Source organism: Nyctereutes procyonoides, unplaced genomic scaffold (assembly GCF_905146905.1).
Source record: "Nyctereutes procyonoides isolate TBG_1078 unplaced genomic scaffold, NYPRO_anot_genome, whole genome shotgun sequence".
Lineage (NCBI taxonomy): Eukaryota > Metazoa > Chordata > Mammalia > Carnivora > Canidae > Nyctereutes > Nyctereutes procyonoides.
Window position 1 is genome coordinate 18,852,248 of NW_026575160.1, and position 22,860 is coordinate 18,875,107.

The following is a 22,860-nucleotide window of genomic DNA, read 5'->3' on the forward strand; positions in this document are numbered from 1 at the left end:
GAGCATCTGGGAGCCACGTAATGTTCCTTGGTCTTATCAGACTCCACCCTCTACCACGAGAGTCATTTGCGGTCCCTGTAACTCTATACTGCAGAGTAACATCCGGCATCCCTGCTGGTCTGGTCTGAGTGTGGCTTCAGTATCAAGGGGAAATGGGGCCTGTGGTGGGTGTGAGGTGGGAGAGGAAGGGGGTGAGACCTGCCCCACCCCGGCCTTCCGGCCTTCCTGTGGGCTCTGTAAACAGGGAGGCATGTGCTGCTGAAGCTGGCTGCTGGGAGGAGGAAGGGGACCAAGGGCAAGAGCCAGAGGGCGGCAGGTGGGGAGCAGGAAGCCTGCAGTGGCTGGGCCGTGGGAGTGCACGGAAGGAATGAGGAGAATGTCAGAGGCAAAACTGGCAAAATAAATAAATAAATAAATAAAAATAAAATAAATAAGAGGTTGATCTGAGGGGGAAAAAAAAGAAAGACTTAGTCGGGCACTCAGAGGTGACCCGGCAAAGCAGAGACATTGCTTGGAGGATTTTCTTCATGTGTGTTTAAGTTGGCCTCAGACTTTGGTAGCAGAGAGCTAAAGGGGTTTTTGAATATTCTGGGAGACTGTGAAACAGAGTAGTCCCTGGAGAAAGGCAGTGCCAGGGTGCCTCTGCCTGCTGACAAAGAAGGAATTGTGCCCAGGCGGGAGGGCCCATCCTGCTCCCTCCCACAGGCCTTGGGCCAAGGCCTCCCGCGCCAGAGTGGACTTTGTTTTGACTTTGTCCCAGGTTAGACAGGTGCAAACCCTGGTTTGGTGTGTTGGTGCCTGACAACCAGCTTGAGGAGGCAAAGTGGTGGTAGCCCTGCACCCAGGGGAGGCTGAGGAGCCTAGAAGGGGCTGTGACCTGGAGGGGCTGTCCCTTGCATGCTGTTGCCACCTGGGAAGGGGTTCCCATGGGGCTCTGAGGAGCTTGGAGAGGCTTTTCCAGCCTGAGATTGAAGAATATCTCCATTGTTCGTCTTTAGGAGGTGGGGGAGCACACTGCGGTACATGTGGAAACATTTATTTTCAGTAGTGACCGAGGTGATAGAGCCACCTTTGATTTATGTGGATTTTTCAGGGACTGTGGACATCCAGGGTAATTTAAATCATGGCTCAAGTTAAACTTTCAGTTATTTTTCTAACGTCAAAACCTATTACAGACGCAAGCATTTCACACACTCAAGGCCATCCATTTACTGAGCTCTTTGTATTTGTTCTCCCCTGTGCCAGCATGGCCCATTATTTACCACTGAGAATACCCCTGTGAGGTAGCTACTATTACCTGCAGTTTATAGATGAGGAAATGGAGGGATTTTCTTTTTCACGGTCCAATTAAGTGGCAGAAGCAAGATTCAGACTCAGGTCTTGCTAAATCCAAAACCCAGGGTCGTAACTATATTACAAATTTTTCAAATTCTCATGAAAATTCCTTACTAGGATAGTGATTAAAATATTGGGCACCTGGTGGCTCAGTCGGTTAAGCAGCTGCCTTCGGCTCAGGTCATGATCCCAGGGTCCTGGGATCGAGTCCCGCATCAGGGTTCCTGCTCAGTGCGGGGGTGGGGGTCTGCACCTCCCTCTCCCTCTATCCTCCCCACCCCCGCCCCCACTCCTACTCTCTCTCATGCTCACTCTCTTTCTCAAATAAATAAAACTTTAAAAAATAGAAAAGTTGTAAGAACAGCACAAAAAATTTCTTTCTCCCTGGAATCATTGGGGTTGCCACCCCGAGTACTTCAGTGTACATTTCCTACAAATACAGACATTCTCCTGCATAATTTAACACATACTTCATAACCAGAGTTAATACTGATATGTTACCATCTTTAATCCTCAGACCTCACCTAAGTTTTGCTAGTTGTTCCCATAAGGTCTTTTATCCTTTATAGCAAAAGGATCTCACTCAGTATGCTCCAGTGTTCTGGAATGGCTTCTTGGTCTTCCCTTAATTTTCTTCACACTTTTGAAGATTATAGGTTTGTTATTTTGCTCAGTGTTGCTCAGTTTGGGCTTGTCTGATGTTTTCTCCTGATTAGACAGGGGTTCTGTATCTTTGGCAGAAAGATCACAGAAGATATGTGTTCTTCTCATGAAAACACTCAAGGACCAGTGGGTTGTTGACCTAACCAGGGACTCCTCTGTTTCATCTTCAGGTGGAATTTAGGCAAGACGTATAATATTGTTTTGGGATCCGGACAAGTTGTGTTGGGAATGGATATGGGTCTCAGAGAGATGTGTGTTGGAGAGAAACGGACAGTGATCATTCCACCCCACCTGGGCTATGGGGAAGCTGGCGTGGGTGAGTAAGCAACAGCAATACGGAATGCTTGGGGCATATTCACAATCTGAATGTTGTGCTTTTGGGGTGCCATATTTAGAACCACAATATGCTCCTTCCATTTGCTATTATTATTTTTTAAAGATTCTACCTATTTGGGATGCCTGGGTGGCTCAGTGGTTGAGCATCTGCCTTTGGCTCGGGACATGATCCCAGAGTCCGGGGATCAAGAAGTCCCTGCTTCTTCTATTTAAAACTCAAAGAATCAGGGCCATCTTCTCCAGTATTTTATGCTCCAGCTCTCTGGAGATGGAGGAGATAGGAAATGCTAACTTATAAGAAACATACACTTTGGATCTATTTTCTCTTTTTCACATTTTTAAAATAATTGTGAGTATACTGTCTGTTAGGGGTACCTGGCTGGCTCAGTCTGTGGGGCATGTGACTCTTGATCTGAGTCGTGAGTTTGAGCCCTATATCTGGTATAGAGCTTACTTAAAAAAGAAAACAAAAACATGCCACAACTGCCTGCTAGTCCCCCTGGTCTAAGAAGAAACACAAAAAATGTGTACCCTACATGACTAAGTAATATTAATTATAAATAATTATGACATTTAATAATTTCAAATAAGACATTATATATATGTGTATATATATATTCACGTACTCATATAATTTCTTTTGGGCCCATTCTGTATATACTGTTCTCAGATTTGTGTTTGTATCATATTTTAGCTCAGGATTTTAAGGCATGCTGTACTATTTTTAAGGTTCTACTCTAGAATTTATTGAAAAGTTCTACAATTGTAGTCTCTATTAGTGGCTTTCAAACTTTTTTTCACCAAGACATACAATAAGAAATACATTCCATGGGAGCACCTGGGCGGCTCAGTTGGGTAAGCACCTGACTCCTGGTTTCGGCTCAGGTCATGATCTCAGGGTCCTGAGGCGGAGCCCCGTTTGGGCTCTGCTATCAGCAGAGAGTCTGCTTGAGATTCTCTCCCTCTCCCCCTACCCCACATGTGTGTGCACACACTCTTTCTCTCTCTCTCTAAAATAAATAAAATTTAAAAATCTTGGGGAAAAAAATACATTTTGTCTCCCCATCTGTATGAACCATTAACACACAATTTATATGTATGTACATAGACATTTGGTTTTACATATAAAGTTATTAAACTCAAGTTCCATAAAACCATACCTATCCTTTCTATGTGCAGTGTACCCTTATCTATTTTATTCTTTAATTAAAAAAAAAAATGCTGGGATCCCTGGGTGGCACAGCGGTTTGGTGCCTGCCTTTGGCCCAGGGCGTGATCCTGGAGACCCGGGATCGAGTCCCACGTTGGGCTCCCAGTGCATGGAGCCTGCTTCTCCCTCTGCCTGTGTCTCTGCCTCTCTCTCTCTCTCTGTGTGACTATCATAAATAAATAAAAATTTAAAAAAAATGCTGGTTGATATCTTTTAAACGGATTTCATGACTCACTAATGGTCACCATCTACAGCTTGGAAAAAACCACTTGCTGGCTTAGAACTTCCTTGCTCTCACAAGAAATGTTCGCCATCCAGGAGGCAGCTGGAGCTCTGGTCGGGGGGGAGGTTCAGATGGGCATGCTTGCCGTCTGGTGGCACTAACGCTGTCCCTTCCCCTGTTGGTGAGACAGATGGAGAAGTGCCCGGCAGTGCTGTCCTGGTGTTTGACATTGAGCTGCTGGAGCTTGTGGCCGGTCTGCCCGAGGGGTACATGTTCATATGGAATGGCGAGGTGTCCCCCAACCTCTTTGAAGAAATCGACAAGGATGGTAATGGAGAAGTCCTCCTCGAAGAGGTAAGTGACCTTTGAAGGAAGCAGGACTTGTAGGAGCCCGGGGAGCCTTACTGGGGCAGGAGATCCGTTCCGAGTGTGAATGCTTATTTCTCGTGATGATGGTAACTACACACGGTCGTGTACCACGCAGTTCTATACACACTCTGTAAACCGAAGCTCACAATTCCTCTTTGAAGAAACCGAGGCCCTGAGAGGTACAGGGCTTGATTCCAGGGCTCATAATTCAGTTCTCAGTTCCTGGGTGTTCACTGTGTGCCTGCATTGTGCTGAGTGTTTTTCACATATATCATCTTGCCTGGCCCTTGTGGCAGCCGTGTAATCACCATCCCCGTTTCAGAAGAAGCAGCTGTGCCCAGAGAAGGTAAAGGACTTGCCCAGGGTCACGTAGCTACTCAGTGGTTTGAGGCAGGCTACATACCCCTGTCTTGATCATCTAGATCCTGGGTGGTTTCTTCTGCAGCAAACACCCCGTTGTGGAGCGGGACAGTTAGAGTCGCCTGTCCTGTGATACCCTGCTGAATGCCACGACTCTGCCCACCTACCTCTGCTTATTCAAGACCGTGGCTCCAGCCTTTCCACTTTCTCTCTCATGTCAGTCACATTTTCCCAGCTACTGGATTGTTCCCATTAGCCTAAAACCATGCTATTCTTTTCCCTTCTCTTGGTGCATCTTTCCATTTCTTTTATTTTTTTGCTTCTTTTATAGCAAAAATGTCCAAACTCTTTTCAACCCACTCCTGTCAGACCTTTGTCTCTCCATGTCACTGAACCTGGTCTTGCTAAAGTGACCGGTGCCTTTCAGGTTGCTGCAATCAGTGGTCATGTCTCATTCTCCTTGTTCTTGGGCATAGCTAACTGCTTTGCAGGATGCCTTTTCCCTGGCCTCCAGACCACACATTCTTGGTGTTCCTTCTACCTCACGTCTAAGTCCTTCTCAGGAGTCTTCAGGTTGGAGTGCCCCAGCCTGAGTCCTGAGCTTGTTGTCTTCCCTACCTTATGTCACTTTTTGGGTGTTCTCACCCAGTCCCAGTGCTTTGTCATCCATAGTCCCATGGCTTCCAAACTTGTAGCTCCAGTCCAGTCTTCTCTCTCTCGAGACAATTCATACATCTAACTGCTCACCTGATAGCTTCACTTTTGGAACCCGATACCTCCCTCCCCTGAACTTGCTTCACCCAAAGCCTTCCTCATCTCCTTTGATGGCAACTCTGTCCTTCCAGTTGCTCAGGCGAGAGCACTCCGTAATCTTTGACTCCTCTCTTTCTCATATAGGCTATCATAAATCCACCAGGAAGTCATTCTAGCTCCATCTTGAAAATATATCCAGAGCCTGACCATTTCTCACCATCCATCTAACTCTGCAGCCTCGTGGTCCAGTGCCTGCTGGCTCTGGCTTGGACCTCTATGGTCTTCCTGCTTTCGCCCTTGCCCCTCACAGCAGCTAGAATGATCCTTCTAAAACTTAAATTGGATCATGGCTTGCTTTGTCTCACAACTGTGCAGAAGCCTCTGTTTCCAAAGTCCTCACAGTGGCCTATAAAGGCCCCACAAAGATTCTCCATTACCTGCTCAGTGTAACCACCACCAGCCATGCTCCCCCCTTGGGCCTTTGCTCCAGCTGTCTGCTCAGAAGACACTTCCTGGATAACTGTTTGGCTTGTTCCCTCCCTTCACGTCTTTGCACGAGTCTCCTTTATGCATTGGGGTTTTACCCTGACAGGTGGATGGGGACCTCAACCTGCTTCCCTACCTGTACTCTTGATCTTCCTTGCTTGGCTCTAATCTTTTGTTTTCTAGAGCATTTCACTTTCTAACTTAATATGTGATTTCTTATTTTTATTTATGTTCATTTCTAATTGTGTGTTTCCCAATCTGATATGCTAGAATTACAAGGGCGGGATTTTTTTTTTTTTTTTTAAAGATATCTCTTGGGCAGCCCCAGTGGCCCAGCAGTTTAGCGCCGCCTTCAGCCCAGGGTGTGATCCTGGCGGCCTGGGATTGAGTCCCACGTCGGGCTCCCTGAGTGGAGCCTTCTCCCTCTGCCTTGTCTCTGCCTCTCTCTCTCTCTCTCTGTGTCTCTCATGAATAAATAAAATCTTTTAAAAATTAAAAAAAAAATAAAGATATCTCTCTAGGATCTTGAATGGTGCTCAGCACACAGTAGACAATGTTTTTATTATATGAATGAATGAATGAGTACAGGCAGCAATGTTCTCAGAGGCTCAGGAGGTTAGATCACCCTTTGATGGAGAACTAAGTGTTGATTGGGAAAGCACGGATAGCTCGAGTCCCTGCCGTGAATTAGCTGCCTGGAACGAAGGGGCTCCTGGAGTCATTAGCCAGGGGTTTTCAACCTGCATCTAAAGAAAAAAACAGGTGGTGTAGCTCACAGAATTTTGTCTGTTTTGTGAGCTCAGACCCCAAATTCTAGCCTCTGGACTCCCGATGCCCTGGGGATGCTCTCTCTGTTCGGGCTCCGTTCGGGCCCGGGTTTGGCAGCTGTGTCTCATGGTCTGTCCTATTCCCTGTCTCTCCAGTTCTCAGAGTACATTCATGCCCAGGTGGCATCTGGCAAAGGGAAACTTGCTCCTGGTTTTGATGCTGAGATGATTGTGAAGAACATGTTCACCAACCAGGACCGGAATGGAGATGGAAAGGTCACGGCAGAAGAATTTAAACTCAAAGACCAGGAGGCCAAACATGATGAACTCTAAACCTGACTCGGGCCACTTGTGTGACACCAAGCCCCCTGTCGTGGCAGAATGAGAAGTGAGGGCGCGAGGGTCTCTCAGAAGGTGAATCGTCCACAAGTAGCAGATGGTCACATAGTACCTGGGGCATGTCAGGGATGGGTCGATACACATGGTGAGAATTTTAGGCCAAATGCCAGTGATATGAAACAAACTTGGTGCGAGGTGCTTTAGCAGGGGCTGCGTAGAGGGTGAAAAGGTTGTACTGTACAGTCAACCGCTGTTTTGTGAGCCTTTCAGGTAGTTTTGTTGTTAAAGGAAAATAGTGTCATACAGAAGTAACAACCATCTTGGAGGGAACAGAAGTGTCCAGAATAGCCACATAAAGAGGATTAACCTTTTTTTTTTTTTAACTTGCTGGTGTTTTAAAAAGTGTTCTCCAGATGAGCAGAAAAGATAAGGGGCATGTCCCGGCAGTATTCCTCCAAAGCCCCCAAAACTGTATCAGTGGCCTGTATAGGCTCTGGTAATGCCCAGCTTCCACCTTCCTGCTACACACACACACACGCGTGCTCTATAGTCAGTTGTGCCTACCTATTGTGGTCTTCCAATTGGCTGAGTAACTTGGAAGTTAAGAAAATTAGTGGACCAAACAAAAGGCATCGTGGGCTACGAGTAGAGCATTTGATTCTGTGTTTGCCACGCAAGATTATCTGCTTCACCGTTTCTTATTCCCATTGCTTTGTCCTCCCTGAATCTTTCGATCAGATAGATATGCACAGGGCTGGTGGCTGAGCCACGCTCCAGAGTATCTCATTATGACCAAGATGGAAATGTCACCCCAACAGGTAGATGAGCATAAACAAGGAGACATATTTCACTCATTCAGTCCTGGACGGGGAGGTGCTCTACAGCCCAGGGGTGTCAATCTGTGTAGAACAAGGACACTATTACCTGCCAGCCTTTCCCCATGTTATGCGGTAACCACCTTGCTGCCTTACGTCCTCTGTTCCAAGTGGTGGTGGCATCCACCCTGAAGTAATCCATGGTTTTCCTTTTGAAACTGCTTTGTTTTACTAATTTAAACTGTTTTGTACTGATGTAGCCCTGAGATAGTTCGTGAAAATGCTGTGCACTCATTCAGTGGAATAAATGTTGGAAAACGGATCTTTTCATATATAAAAAAAATTGAATAACATCAGGTTTTGTGGAGTTTTATTTGAAGGCCAAGAGGAGCCCATGAGAAAACACCTTGATTATCCCTTGAGAATTCCCTTGATTAAAAACTCGAGGACTGCATCTCGTTAATTTGAAGGCATGTAAGGTCCGGGATACAGGGGGTGCGTCAGTTGGCATCCTCCTGGCAGGAAGCACGCCCTCCTGTGGGACTTTTGAAGAGAAGCTACCTAAAGGACTTTACAGAAGGGTGGGCAGGGCTCAGAGACCTGGTAAGGAGGTCATGACACCTGTCGGAGAGCAACATAAGAGGCCCTTCTCCCCCTGGGCCTGAAAGGTGAAGGGGAGCCACAGCCATGCCCACAACTGTGGCGCTGGCACCACAGCAGAGCGGTGAGGGCAGAAACACCCCATTCTCCGTCCTGTCACTGGTGCCCACTAGCTGAACCCAATCTGAAGCTGAAGGAAGAAGCAGCTCGGGGCTGGTATTCTTGGAGGCCAGCTTTTTGGGGTGCAGAGAAAAGTGGAGAATGACTATAGGGGTTGGAGTCAAAGCAAATGGAGAGTAACTGGCACACGTATAAAGAAAAATGTATGTTTTTCTAAAAGCAGATGTTACTATTTACTCTGCAGAAGCAACCTCAGAGACTCTACGCTTCTGGAAGGCAAAGGAGATGCCTGCCATGGCCTTCCTGGCTGCTGCTGTCATGGTAACTAACGTTCCGTGACCTGTCTTCTACATAGCACACCGTCACTCAAGATTTTCTGTTTCACAGAATTCCTTCAGTGTACTAGATAGGTTGTAATCTAGCTAAATTGAATTGCCCTTTGGAATGCATTTGGCCTATTATCCTTACACATCTCCATGAAGATAAAAACCTGATGCTTATTCTCTGCCCCGGATTTTTAGTTGGTCCTGTTTGGATTTCTTCACTGGCTATTTTCTTTGGTAGTGGATATAGGTTGGCTGAATAAAAGATTTCTCTGGGGAAATTAAGGACTGTGGGCCCCAGAGCTTCAAGACTAGAGGGATTTTTTTTTTTTTGAAGATTTTATTTATTTGAGAGACAGCATTATTTATTTTGAGAGAGTGTGAGGGAACAGCAAATACCCACACACACACCAGCTGAGCAGTCTAGCCCCACATGGAGCTTGATCCCAGGACCCTGGGGTCATGACCTGAGCTGAAGGCAGATTCTTAACTGACTGAGCCACCCAGGTGCCCCTTGTTTTTGTTTTTAAACTCTGCTGGCCCGGCTGCTGAGCTGAAACCTTAATCTCTTCTGGCCTTCAGACTTAGATTCAATACTGGCTCTTCTTGGGTCTCCAGCCTGACACCTGGGTTTTTGTTTTTTCCTTCTTCAGCCTTACTGAGGTGTATTGAACAAATAACATTTTAAGATTTAAAGTGTACATGATGATTTAATATAGTATGCTTACTTCTGAAAGGATTTCTCAGATGCCTGAGTGGCTCAGTGGTTGAGCGTCTGCCTTCGGCTCAGGTTGTGATCCCAGAGTCCTGGAATTGAGTCTCACATCAGGGTCCCCTCAGGGGGCCTGCTTCTCCCTCTGCCTAGGTCTCTGTGTCTCATAAATAAATAAAATCCTAAAATTCTCCCTAAAAAAAAAAAAAAAAAAAAGGATCTCTCCCACTTTGCACTTCTTTTTTTTTTTTATGAGAACATTTAGGTTCTACTCTCAAAGTTTAAAACTATACGATATAGGTCACCATGTTACTCATTAAGTCCTCAGACTTTATCTTATAGCTGAAAGTTTGTTCCTTTTTATTGACCTCTATTTCTCCTATCCCCCAATAACCACTTTTGTATTCTATGACTTAAGCTTAAATTTTGTTTTAATGCCACATATAAATGATACTGTGTAGTATTTATGGTTCTCCACATGGGGGTTGTTGTTGAGTGCTACCTGGGTTCTTCCATTTTTCCTGTTGCTAAAGAGGAGAGGACATTCAATAATCTGTGACTACGTCAGAGGCTTTAATCTCTGGAAGGACCAGCTGCTCAGATGGCCTCACTTTAGAATGCTGCTCCAACACTTGTTTACATTTGCATTATGATTGTAGGTTACAGCTATGCCAGCAGGAATGTGAATGCTCATCAGGGAGCCAAATATAGGGTAGAGATGCCGCAGAGCATTTCTCTTAATCATATCTTATACTCAATTTCTGTGTTGCTGCTTGAGGCTGCTTGGATCTCTTGATAGAACAGCTGTTCACATGCTACAGATTGTGACCACCTAACTTCTGACTTACACATATTCTGGACTTCAGGCTCTAAAGATGACGTAGGTAACTGATGCCCAATGGGAGAGCAGAGTATCTCAGGAAACATGACATGAGTAGGCATGTGACCGGTGTGCTTGAAACGCCACTAGGCTACCTTGCAAGCACAGGCAATCTGCATTATTTTCTTAAAACCTGGTGAGTTTTGATCTCTTATTACGGAGGAGTTTATAATATCTTTCAAAATTATTACTTAAAAGACAGAAAAAAAATTTCATTTTGTCAGGAGAGCTGACCTGACTGCAGGAGTCTATATAATAAGTGTTTACACATAGCACTTCAATGTCTTCGGTTTCTAGGAACAAGTTTGCTTTCTTTTTGTATGTATGTATGTGTATATTTGAGAGAGAGAGACAGATAGCATGAGCTGGGGTAGAGGGAAAGGGAGAGAGAATCTCAAGCAGACTCTGGGTCCAGTGCAGAGCCCAATGTGGGGCTCGATCTCACGATCCTGAGATCATGACCTGAGCCGAAACCAAGAATCAGACGCATAACCACCTGAGCCACCCAGATGCCCCAAGGTTGCTTTCTTTGAAGTCTTTTTCCTTGGCTTTCTTGGGGACTTGCATCTTTTTATAAATCAGTAATACCACTCCTTGGGATGGCTGGGTGGCGGCTCAGCAGTTGAGTGTCTACCTTTGGCCCAAGGCATGATCCTGGAGTCCCAGGATTGAGTCCCACGTCAGGCTCCCGGCATGGAGCCTGCTTCTCCCTCTGCCTGTGTCTTTGCCCCTCTCTCTGTCTCTCATGAATAAATAAAATCTTTTAAAAAAAGAATACTGCTCCTTATTTATTGCTAGCTGCAGGTATAAAACTTTCATGCTTATTAAAATAAGCTTATTAAAATAATGTATTTGATTCCATGTGGTCTTGGCCATTAATGTTGGAATTCTAATAGGTCAAGGCATTCCTTCCAGCTTACACTGGCCATATTTGGATCTCATTTAAATGCAGACATATAATGCATGAGTCCAGCCAAAATTTCTCCTTTAAGCTCTGGTCTATTTGTTATCTTCCCTTGTGTTCCTTACATGCACCTCGAACTTTGCATGTCTAAAAGAGAATGTACATTCCCACTCCCTTTCCAACACCCTCCACCCAAGCCTGCTCTTCTTTCTTCCCCCATCCCCATTTGCTTAAATGAGATATCTGTGAGACCCTTCCTCCTCTCTCACCCTACACATTTAATTCAAAAGCAAGTCTTATCATTTCTAAACCTAAACTACTGAAAATGATCCACTTCTCTCTGAATCCTACTATAATTTCTAGTTCAGGGGCACCTGGGTGGCTGTCGGTTGAGCATCTGCCTTTGGCTCAGATCATGATCCTGGAGTCCTAGGATGAGTCCCACGTTGGACTCTCTGCTCAGCAGGGAGCCTGTTTCTCTCTCTTCCTCTGCCGGTTGCTTCCTCATATGCTCTCTCTTTCTCATTCACTGTCAAATAAATAAAAGCAATTAAAAATATTTTGAGTTCAGACTTCCGCAGCAGCGCCCTGATTCACTGGAGTGTATCTGCCTCAATGAATCTTCCACATGTCAGCTAGTGTGATCATGGCAGTCCGCTGCAGGGAGAAAAAACCAAACTCACGACCTACAAAGCCCTGTGTCATCTGGCACCCTCACCTCCCATTCATTATTCCATTCTTCCCTTTGCTCAAAATACTACTAAACCAGTTCTCAGTTGTTTTTTTTTTTTTTAATTTTTTTATTTATGATAGTCACAGAGAGAGAGAGAGAGAGGCAGAGACACAGGCAGAGGGAGAAGCAGGCTCCATGCACCGGGAGCCCGACGTGGGATTCGATCCTGGATCTCCAGGATCGCGCCCCGGGCCAAAGGCAGGCGCCAAACCGCTGCGCCACCCAGGGATCCCAGTTCTCAGTTCTTTGAACACCTAAAGTTTTTTACTCCAGACTGTTTTCCCTCTTCCTGGAATGTTTCTGCTTCAGTTCCGCACATGGCTGGCTCCTTTTCCTTCAGGCTTTGGCTGAAATATTATCTCCTCAGAGCTTTCTGTGGCTACCTTATCTAAAACAGGATCCTTGTCATTTGTGTTGGTTTCTTTTTTTTATATATATATTTTTAAAAATATTTTATTTATTCATGATAGACATAGAGAGAGAGGCAGAGACACAGGCAGAGGGAGAAGCAGGCTCCATGCCAGGAGCCCGATGCGGGACTCAATCCGGGGACTCTAGGATCATGCCCCAGGCCAAAGGCAGGTGCTAAATGGCTGAGCCACCCAGGGATCCCTTGTGTTGGTTTCTTCACAGTATCTTATTTATAATAGCCTACCTCTTTTTTCTGTCTCATCCATTAGGATGGAAGCTACACGAGGGCAGGAAGCATGTGGAATGTGTTCATTATCGTGTCTCTAGAACCTAGCCCGTAGTAAGGACTTCAATATTTGTTGGATGAGTGACTGTTCATTTAATCAGTCCTCACCTCGAGTTCAGGCCCCACTTTAGAGATGAGGAAACCAAGGCTTAGAAAACTTAAAAACTTACTAAATGTGGGGCACCTGAGTGGCTCAGTGGTTGAGCATCTGCCTTTCGTTCAGGTCGTGATCCTGGGGTCCTGGGATCGAGTCCTGCATTGGGCTCCCCACAGGGAGCCTCTTCTCTCTCTGCCTGTGTCTCTGCCTCTGTCTGTCTCTCATGAATAAATCCATAAAATCTAAAAAAGAAGATGAAGACGAAGAAGACGAAGACGATGACGACAAAGAAGACAAAGTAGATGAAGACGAAGATGAAGACGACGAAGAAGATGAAGACGACGACGACAAAGAAATAATTTGCTAAATGTCCTAGAGAGAATCTAATACCCATCCAGATTTGACGGACTTGAAGGCCTGTGACTCACACCTCAGGCATTTTTATCTTACCTATTAAAATTGTACTGAAATAACTATAAAACACAGCAGGACTGGTGAATCTTGAGTTAACCCTGGCCAAGTTTCAGGATTAGTTATTCAGATCCCACATATCTTTTCCTCCCTGATTCTCCACGGGGTATGCCAAAGAGAGAACCGTGAACCCCAAGTCTTGTTAAAAAAAAAACCCTTTAATAACCTGCCTAATCAACTCTGGTGTCTACTAAACATATCGTGGAATGCAGAGGCCTTGCAAAACCACTCTCGAACAAACTAGTATCTCTGACAATTGTTTTTGTTTCTCAGTTTCATCACAATCGTTCATCTCAGCAACGAAACTGCTTTACCTCATAAACTTCAAAATTGAAAAAAAAACCCACCCCACAAAAAACCTAATTGCTAATGCTATATCCTTTAGAAAATGTGGTAGTTGCTACACGCTGCCAGTGTTCACTAAGGCTGCAGTGCAGAAGAGCTTTCCGCTTCATCCATGCATCCAGACTGTGCTTATACTTTTGTGGATGGGTCATAGCTAACAATATTGAATACTTGTGCTTAGTTGTTCTAAATGCAAATATCAAACTTAAAAGCATACAGTGGCGTTAGTGAGTACATGTCACCCTCACAATGAAATATCAAGGATGTATCATTACCTTCACTTTACAGATGAGCAAGCTGGGACACAGGTTAAATAATGTGTCCTGACCACAGCTACTGAGTGGTAGAAAGAGGATTCAAATCCAGACAGTCTGACTCTATAGCCCATTTCCTAATGGTGACACTGAACTGTTCTGAAAACTGAACTTGAACACAAATTATTTTAAGCATCAATAGAAACAGGGGCGGTGAGATGTGATAGGGTCACAGGTATGTAGTAAAAGCAGCAGGGGCCTTGGCTTGGTAACCAAGTTAGATAGAGGCTAGAAGGGGCTATAGAGACTGCATGCCCTCAAGGCCTTCATTTTATGGGAGGTGCCTGACCTATAGTCTTAGTAAAGGGTTAGGCCATGATGAGAACAGAGGTCATAACTTCAGTATTCTTTACATTTATGCCATGCACTATGCTTATTTGCAGAAGCATGCTATAATTGTAAAACAGTCAATACAGCAAACTCTAATAGCAATATGGGATAAGAAGCTATCATCAGATCAGAAATTCCCAACTCAAGCAGGGACTAGTCTACTTTTGGCCACTATAAACTCTGTTTTATTGTTTATTATAGAAAAGAGAGGTAGCGGTAGAAGATAAGAAGGGGCTGCCCCAGGGAAAAGATTTTCATTGCAAGACCTTGCCTACCTGCCACATCAAATTGCACTAGATACTGCAGACCGCACTGGATGTCCAGTACTAGTTGGAACATGCTCTGTATCACAGCTCAGATGCTTTAAGGAATCAGCAGCTTGTAGACTCTGGAGTGAAATAGAGTCAGGGTCAAATTTATCAAAATGGCAAGTCTAAACCTTGTGGAAACCAATTATTGGGCAGCAGAAATTTGGAATGGGAAGTCAGACTGAAGACAGGAATGTTGGTTCCTAATTTAGCATACTCAGTTTTAGTTGACAGGAGACCCAGCTACACTTTGTTCCCTGCCTGTGGCCTATTTCTGAAACTCCGAGACTTAAAGTACTCTCTTTTACCGGTACTTTCAATGAGGGATAATGATTTTCCCAGTCCCCACCATTTTCTGAAGGGTTGATTCATTTCTTCTGCAACTATCTATCCTTAAACTTTTAATTTTAAGTTTAAAAATATTCACTCTAAATAGCCATTATGACCATGACACTTGGATTCATCCCACAGCCCCCCACACCCCCAACACACACACAGGAAAAACACAGCAGGTGCTTAATAAATATTTGTTGAATAAATGATTAATAATTTTCTTGACAGTACAATTTAAAAAGGCTTTGCATTTCATGTGTATCATCAGTGCTTCCATACAGAACATTTTGTAATAATTAGTGACAGACATGTGGATACCAATGTTTTTTTTCAAACACTGAGTGCCAATATTTTCTGCTTAATACTGACTTTCACAAAACGAAATAACCAAACATAACACAATTTAAGGAGATGGTGATATCATCAACATAAGTCACCCAAATTACAAAAATGGCAACACTTAAAATCATGCACATTATTTCACCATTTCATAAAATTTCTTTTTAAACTTATACAAACTCTCCCAGAGTAAAAAGTTTTCTCAAAAACCTCATGATAACATTACAAAATTCACTCTGGAAATGCAGGGAGTTATTTTTCAAATTTTGGCTTTATGATTTTCTTTTTAAACCTGTTAAAAAATATAGTTGAGGAGTGTGTTGAGAGAAATGAGGAAAAAAAAGGAGCTTCCAGTTGATGGATTCAATATGTCCAAAAATACCTCAGTAACAGAGAGAAAAAACTTTAAAAGCAATAACGCATTATAAATAGAAGTCTTTCAGCAAGATGAATAGGTGAGTTCTTGCATCAATTGCACCCACAGGTGAGAGGTCTTCTTGAAGAATGCTTGTTTATAGAATCTTCTGCAAGATAGAGTTGGCTACATCCAATGACTCGTCTTTTACTAGAACAATGTCATAAGAGTCCATATACTTTTCTAAAAGCTCATCAACCTAATCAACAACAACAGAAAAATTAGATGGATATGCAGGAAGGAGAAGCAAATAGTTTCAGTGTTAATCTCATTGTTAGGTTCAATCGTTTGGGCAAAATGTAGTAAATTTAATTTACTTTCATAAAACTTCTGAAATGAAGAAATACTTTCAAACTTTTAAGACTCATGGACATAGAAATTATCCCACAGGGTGGCTTTACTTCCAAAGTCATTTCTCTCTAGGTAAGTGGTTCTCAACTGGGGAGACTGTGCCCAAGCAATACCTGGTAACATTGGGGACATTTTACACTCTCATGATTAAGGAGCAGGAGAGGTTTCTAGTGGGCAGAGGCCAAAGAAGCCATCCCAGTACCGACAGTACACATGTGCATCCCAACTCCCTTAACTACACCAAAACAAAGGGATAAAGAGCAATCAAAATGTCTCTAACTACTTTCTCACACATGTATAATTAACAACTGCCTATTAAGTTCCACCCTTATTTTTCTTACAAAAAAATTAAATGACAGATCTATATACTTACTCTATCATTTAGATATCCAATTTTCAGGATATGTTCAACGTTGGCTACTCCATCTGCCATTCTTATGTCCCCTTGGGAATCTCCTAGCAGAATGATGTTGCTATTGTCTTTTAGTCGATTGAAATATTCTGTGTTCTTCAAGGCACCATCATGTTTGTTAAATACATGAATTAGTTCGCCTTTAAATCCTTTTAGCACCCCCTATAAAAAAACATAAATTCTATTTGTTTCTTTTTTCACATTCATGATAAGTAAGGAGGGCTCTGAGAAGTTAATGACTTTCTAGAGACTACTTTAAATGTCAAACACAATAAATTGAAAATCCAATCTTTACTTTTCATTTGATTCCTAACTGGAAATGTATATCACAATGTACTGTTTTTTTTTTTTTTTTAACATTTTTATTTATTTATTCACAGTCACAGAGAGAGAGAGGCAGAGACACAGGCAGAGGGAGAAGCAGGCTCCATGTAGGGAGCCCGATGTGGGACTCGATCCTGGGTCTCCAGGATCACACCCCAGGCTGCAGGCGGCGCCAAACCGCTGCGCCACTGGGGCTGCCCCTACAATGTACTGTTTTAATTAGAAGAGCCTGTTCAAATAGTATCAGTTCTAATTCTTTTTTTTTTCCACCTATGGATGTTGTCTGAATTCAGAGTTGCTGCACTGAATTACATTAAACAAACTTTTTCTAATTTTAATATTAGTCTATAGCTTGGGAAGCAAGAGTTTAAGAAAAGCATATTATTTTTAAAACATGGACATGTATATAACACTAGGAGATGATGAGTCCCACAGTAGGCCTACTGAGTGACCTAGTTTAATGAATATACATTAAATAATAAACAATTACATTTACATGATATATTATATATTCAGATTTTAATATATTCAGATTTTAATTTATTATATATTCAGATTATAATATATTCAGATTTTAATAGTAATTATGAAGAATGATTTGCTGTTCTTACATTGTCATCAAAATCCATGAAATTGGACACTACTGTGATGTTTGGGTGATAAACGCCAGCTTGATGGATCACCTCCTCTAGTATATCACCAATACCAGCCGAAAATATGAACACAGGGATACCATATTCTTGAAGTTTATCAAAGAAATTCTCATACCCTTCCCTGCAAGATGGAGGTAGGAACTGATTGTTAAAGAGGAAAATATATCTCCTTTTCACCTAGAAAAAAAAGTAAAACATGTCTACCTAATTCCATGGCTCATTTATATTCCCTTTTCAGATACTCCCGAAAAGCATGGTTATCCAAGTCTATGATAACACTAGTGCAAGTTTCTCAAACAGTTAACTCTTTGCATTCCTTTTAATTTTTTAAAAAATATTTTTTTATTCATGAGAGACACACAGAGAGAGAGAGAGAGAGGCAGAGACACAGGCAGAGGGAGAAGCAGGCTCCATGCAGGGAGCCTGACATGGGACTCAATCCCAGGTCTCCAGAATTATGCCCTGGGCCGAAGGCGGGCGCTAAACTGCTGAGCCATCTGGGATGCCCTCCTCTTAATATTTTTAAGAGTACAAATTAGATGATTTAGATTCAAATTAAATATGGATATAAGTCTACAGTTCACACTTTACAGCATTTAACAGCAAATAATGAACCACATCTTGAAAAACCAGGCCCTGAAAAACCCATTTAGGGTGAACTGGTGAATTGGAACACTTCCTGCTTGCCATCCTGCTCAACTACTTTCTCTTAGAAAAGCAGAGGAGGTAGGAACTGAGCTGCATTCTCTTTACATCTGGCATCTCTCCTACCTAAAGTGTAGCAGCTGTAGGTAATATTATCAATCTAAGTTTCTTCCCTTTTTACTCTTCCTGGGTTACAGGTTAAGCTACCTACAAAGGAATAAAATACTAGCTGTCCTCACATGCTTTCTGACATTTAATGCTTCCTCTCCTCCTCCTCCTCAGAAGTAGATCACCTTAAAATGTATCATCATCCAAAAAAAAAAAAAAAAAAAAGAAAGAAAATAGAAAAAAACATGGCCTCATCATATTTACCTAATGAGTTGAAAACTGTTAGAGGTGGTAACAGAAGAAGCTTAAAAATATTTTTATCTTATCATTCATGTGTTACAAATATTTTTATTGTTTGCTAAATCATATTTCCTTTCCTAGAGATAGTTTTCAAGGAAGTTTGAGAATACAGAAAGTAGATTCATGTAACTTCATAAACAGGGTACTGAGCAAAGTATTTTTTTCTTGATTTATAAACATTCTTTTTATGTCTTTCAAAAGTGTTGTTAAAAAATTTCAAAATGGTCTTGGTTTCATAAATTTCTAACGTTGGTCTTGAATTTCTTTTAAAGTATTATTTATTTAAGAATCTCTACACCCAACATGGGGCTTAAACTCATGACCCCGAGATCAAGAGTCATATGCTCTTCCAAATGAGCCAGCCAGGTGCCCCTACTCTTGAAATTTTCAGTGTGGAGAAAGGAAATGTAGATTAGAACTTAAATTTCGGGGTGTGTGAGTGGCTCAGTCGGTTGAGCATCTGACTCTTAACCTTAGGATTGTGAGTTCTAGCCCTGTGTTGGGCTCCAGGCTGGGCATGGAGCCTACTTAAAGAAAAGAAAGAGGTTTTTTTTTTTTTGAATTTTATTTTGAAGATTTTATTTATTCATGAGAGAGAGAGAGAGAGAGAGAGAGAGAGAGAGAGAGAGAGAAATAGAGACACAGGCAGAGGGAGAAGCAGGCTCCATGCAGGGAGCCCGACATGGGACTCCATCCCAGGACTCCAGGATCACACCCTGGGCTGAGGGTGACGCTAAACTGCTGAGGCACCCAGACTGCCCAAGAAGAAAGAATTTAAACTCCATAAAGCTCTTATACCCTATACTAGGATCTAATATGTCATTCTAAATTCCTTACCTCACTCTGTTCTGTGACAGGTGGCATATTTCGGCTGTTTTTATATGCAATATAGTTATAGATTATTTTAATAAAAACAGATAACTTAGAATACATATATAAGTCTACAGATAATTAACAGCAAAAAACACCCAAGAAACTTACTTGAGCATAACATCAGATTCTGCTACAATTTCTTTAAGTTTAGCTTTTGGTAAAGCCTGTTCAACAAGCAAACCGTGTGATTTAGTATACCTGGAGTTTATGATGAAAGAAAAAGAATTATCAATTAAAGCAAATTAAAACTATCATCTTCATTAAAAAGCATTCTTCAGTGACAGATAATGCAGTATTTCATTCATCATACTTTGGACTTAAATTTCAGAAATTTAAATTCATCGCTAATGAATGTATGTCCTATGTGTCTCAAAATGTAATAGAACACGTTCTTACTGCATTTCCCAGTTCTCTCCAAAGTCTCAGTTTAAATCTGTTAATAAGATAAAGAACAGATACTACATGTAAACCTTTCCTCAGTCTACAGATGAGGCATAATCATTTCTGATTACAAGAAGAATTAGAGCAAAGCTGTTTGTTTCACATGTTTGTAGTCTGAATCATTGTGAAATACTAGTTGAAGATGCTAGCCTAGTAACAAGTTTGATATATGGATGCTTTATAATCATATCAAAACACTTATAATCACTGCATCTCAGTAAGAGACCTTTAGAACCTCTCCACCTGATATCCAGAAGCCCTTACACTTACAATATTCCTAAGTGACCCTCCACTCTGGGTCAGCTCCCCTCAGGTTAGTGAACTCTGCCAAGGAAGCTTATATTATTGCTAGAAAATTCTCATTGCTGGACAGTCCTTTTTTCATTATGCTGAAATTAGTCTTCTTGAAACTTGCAATTCTACTTCCAGCTCTGTTTCCTTAGGTATGTGGTCTCAATCCAACTTTTCAACATTTTGTAGCATCAACATTAAGTGTGCAAGGTATTCAGGTTAGGTCACAGTATAAGGAAGATAAATAATATCAATTCTGGTCTCTTTAGATTCTAAAACCACAGTTGTTGCTTCTCAAATAACAGCTTTCTCATTTACGTGAAATCTTCCCCAAATGGAATGGTTCCAGTTCCTGGGACTTTCTTAGTGGACTCCTCTGGCACATTCTAAGTTTGTCAACATGTCTCTTAAGAGCATTCTCTCTAGACTCAACTTCAGTGTGGTCTGCTTGGAAGGCTGCATTTCCATTAATGCAATCAATACCAGGAGGTCCATTTCTCAGCAACTATATCCACCTGTAGGCTCCTACTCAGTTCACAGTCAATTTAAATCCCAATTCTTTTTCTTTACACATTCAGCTACATTTTGTCCATATACTTAAAAAAAAGTGCTTGTTTTTAATTTAAGGCTTAAGCACAGGATTTTAAATTTATCCACACTGACCTTCATCTTAAAAAAAAACAAGACAAAACAAATTCTAGACTGTTAGAGTGCTTAGAAAATTATAGTTCATTTTGTTATATTTAATCACTGCTCTAACTCACTGGATAATTTATGCATCTATTATATACAGTACAAGGGGAAAAGAAGCCATTAGTTGTAACTGCAATGTTATTTTATTATATTTTTAACCCTCCCATTGCCTGATACACACTTACCATTCTACCATATAGGGATACTTCTCTTCCATGGTAAGAACAGGATCAATTTCAATAGCATAATATTTTTCCTTTAGTTGCAGTAACTAGAAATAAATGAATAACTTAATCATGAGGATGACACACTTGTCCTTCAACTGCTTAGTTTTACAGAAAGCAAAATGATGTAAACAAATGGTTTCCATTAACTGTTGTTGAAGATTAGAGCATGAGTACCTAGCTAATGCATATATCAAGTGAAGAGATCTTTGTTGATCCAGTTTACATGAATAAAATATATCTGCAAAAAACCTCTTTTTTAAAGTACTTTCTGGTTAGCAATTCAGCGAAACTGACTAATAATCAAATTATTAGTACAAAAAAAAACCCTTTTGTTTTCATATGAAAGTATTAAATTTGATTCACCTTTGGTGTCCTGTGTGAACACAGACACAGATACTCAAGGATAGAAGAGAACTGAGGCAACATTCTAGTTAATTTAAAGGAGCAAAACCTACACAAAACCAAAGTACTTTTGTTTTAATGTACAGCCAAAGTTAGGACACCAAAATATTTTGATAATCAATTAAAACTTTTTTATGTAAATTTTGTTTTTGTTAAAAAGTTAATTTTTTTCTTTAAAATAATGTATACTGTATATAACCCACACAATAAAACTAACATTTATTCAGTGTTTGCTATGTGCGATGTATGGTTAGAGGCACTTTATATCCATTGTTTGTGTGAATGAACCTGAAGAAATTCTCAGGCAAAAAGGCTAATGAGGTCTCCAAGGAACTCTGGATTACTGTTAGTATTTACCTTTTTTCGACATTCATCTGTAACCAGCTTACTGTTGTCAATGACATCTGAAGAGTGAAAGCAAACTAGCATTAAAAGTAATATTCTGATTGATGCTACCACTACTTTAAATAACTTACTACTTTTAAGTTTAAATGTCAAGTCCACTAGCATGGACACTACAACTCTTGGCCTAAGTGCTATAATACACATGGCATTCCTAGAAAAATCTAATGGTTTTAAAATCTAAACTTTGTTTTGTTTTGTTACGATTTTATTCATGAGACACACACACACACACACACACACACACACACACACACACACACACACAGAGAGAGAGAGGCAGAGACACAGGCAGAGAGAAAAGCAGGCTCCACGCAGGGAGCCCGACGTGGGACTCAATCTTGGAACTCCAGGATCACACCCTGGGTGGAACGCAGGTGCTAAACTGCTGAGCCACCCAGGGATCCCATAAGATCTAAACTTTGGATCTAAAGCGTTTTTCCTACATTTGAGAGTACTTCATTAGAAATTCTTCAAAGAGTTACTGGGTCAAAAGGTATGATTTCAAAAAAAAAAAAAAAAGGTATGATTTCTATTAGTTTTAATATAAATTATCAAAATGATTTCTCAAATTACATATGCACCTCCAGTAAATGAGAGGCCTTATACCATTGCTTCTTTGTCAAATTGAAGAGTATTATTTTTAAAACTCATTGCCAAGTTTGGAAAACAGAAAAAGTATCTTACCTGGCAACACATTTTAGCTTGATATTTATTTAATCACTCTTAAATTTATATATCAACAACAAAAAAATCCAGTAACATTCTCAGAAAACCAGAGTGGTTGATAAATGCTATTTCTTTAGGTTAATCCAATGCTTATTTATTTATTTTTAAAAGAATCCATGGTTAAGTGGACCCTACATGTTTCTTTTTTTTAATGATTTTATTTATTTATTCATGATAGACGCAGAGAGAGAGAGAGAGGCAGAGACACAGGCAGAGGGAGGAGCAGGCTCCACGCAGGGAGCCTGATGTGGGACTCAATTCTGGGACTCCAGGATCACGCCCTGGGCAGAAGGCAGGCGCTTAAACCGCTGAGCCACCCAGGCTGCCCCTAATCCAATGTTTAAAATCCATGTAAATATTTCTTGAACAAATAATGGACTGACCACATTTGGAGAAAAATTTCAGAAGTCTTCAATCTGCAACCAAAACCAT

The 22,860-nt window shown here is 41.6% G+C and overlaps 3 protein-coding genes across 9 annotated transcripts in view; 2 read left to right on the plus strand and 1 right to left on the minus strand.

The window, feature by feature from the left end:
- FKBP9 (FKBP prolyl isomerase 9) overlaps nucleotides 1-8,009 on the plus strand; it is a 41,686-nt gene extending 33,677 nt beyond the window's left edge. The window contains exons 8-10 of the mRNA XM_055314642.1: nucleotides 2,169-2,314; nucleotides 3,958-4,121; nucleotides 6,659-8,009. Of these exons, the coding sequence (XP_055170617.1) occupies nucleotides 2,169-2,314; nucleotides 3,958-4,121; nucleotides 6,659-6,835 (487 nt within the window). The 3' untranslated portion in view covers nucleotides 6,836-8,009. The remainder of the gene's footprint in view (nucleotides 1-2,168; nucleotides 2,315-3,957; nucleotides 4,122-6,658) is intronic.
- The window catches only part of LOC129502831 (uncharacterized), a 196,942-nt gene that overhangs the window by 101,745 nt on the left and 72,337 nt on the right, over nucleotides 1-22,860 (plus strand). The gene's annotated exons all lie outside the window — the stretch shown is intronic.
- NT5C3A (5'-nucleotidase, cytosolic IIIA) overlaps nucleotides 15,015-22,860 on the minus strand; it is a 55,083-nt gene continuing 47,237 nt past the window's right edge. For all 3 annotated transcript variants that reach the window (XM_055314655.1, XM_055314657.1, XM_055314656.1), the window contains 6 exons: nucleotides 21,655-21,701; nucleotides 20,854-20,939; nucleotides 19,352-19,441; nucleotides 17,276-17,438; nucleotides 16,302-16,502; nucleotides 15,015-15,776 (listed from right to left, as the gene is read on the minus strand). In XM_055314655.1, the coding sequence (XP_055170630.1) occupies nucleotides 15,675-15,776; nucleotides 16,302-16,502; nucleotides 17,276-17,438; nucleotides 19,352-19,441; nucleotides 20,854-20,939; nucleotides 21,655-21,701 (689 nt within the window). In that variant the 3' untranslated portion in view covers nucleotides 15,015-15,674. The remainder of the gene's footprint in view (nucleotides 15,777-16,301; nucleotides 16,503-17,275; nucleotides 17,439-19,351; nucleotides 19,442-20,853; nucleotides 20,940-21,654; nucleotides 21,702-22,860) is intronic.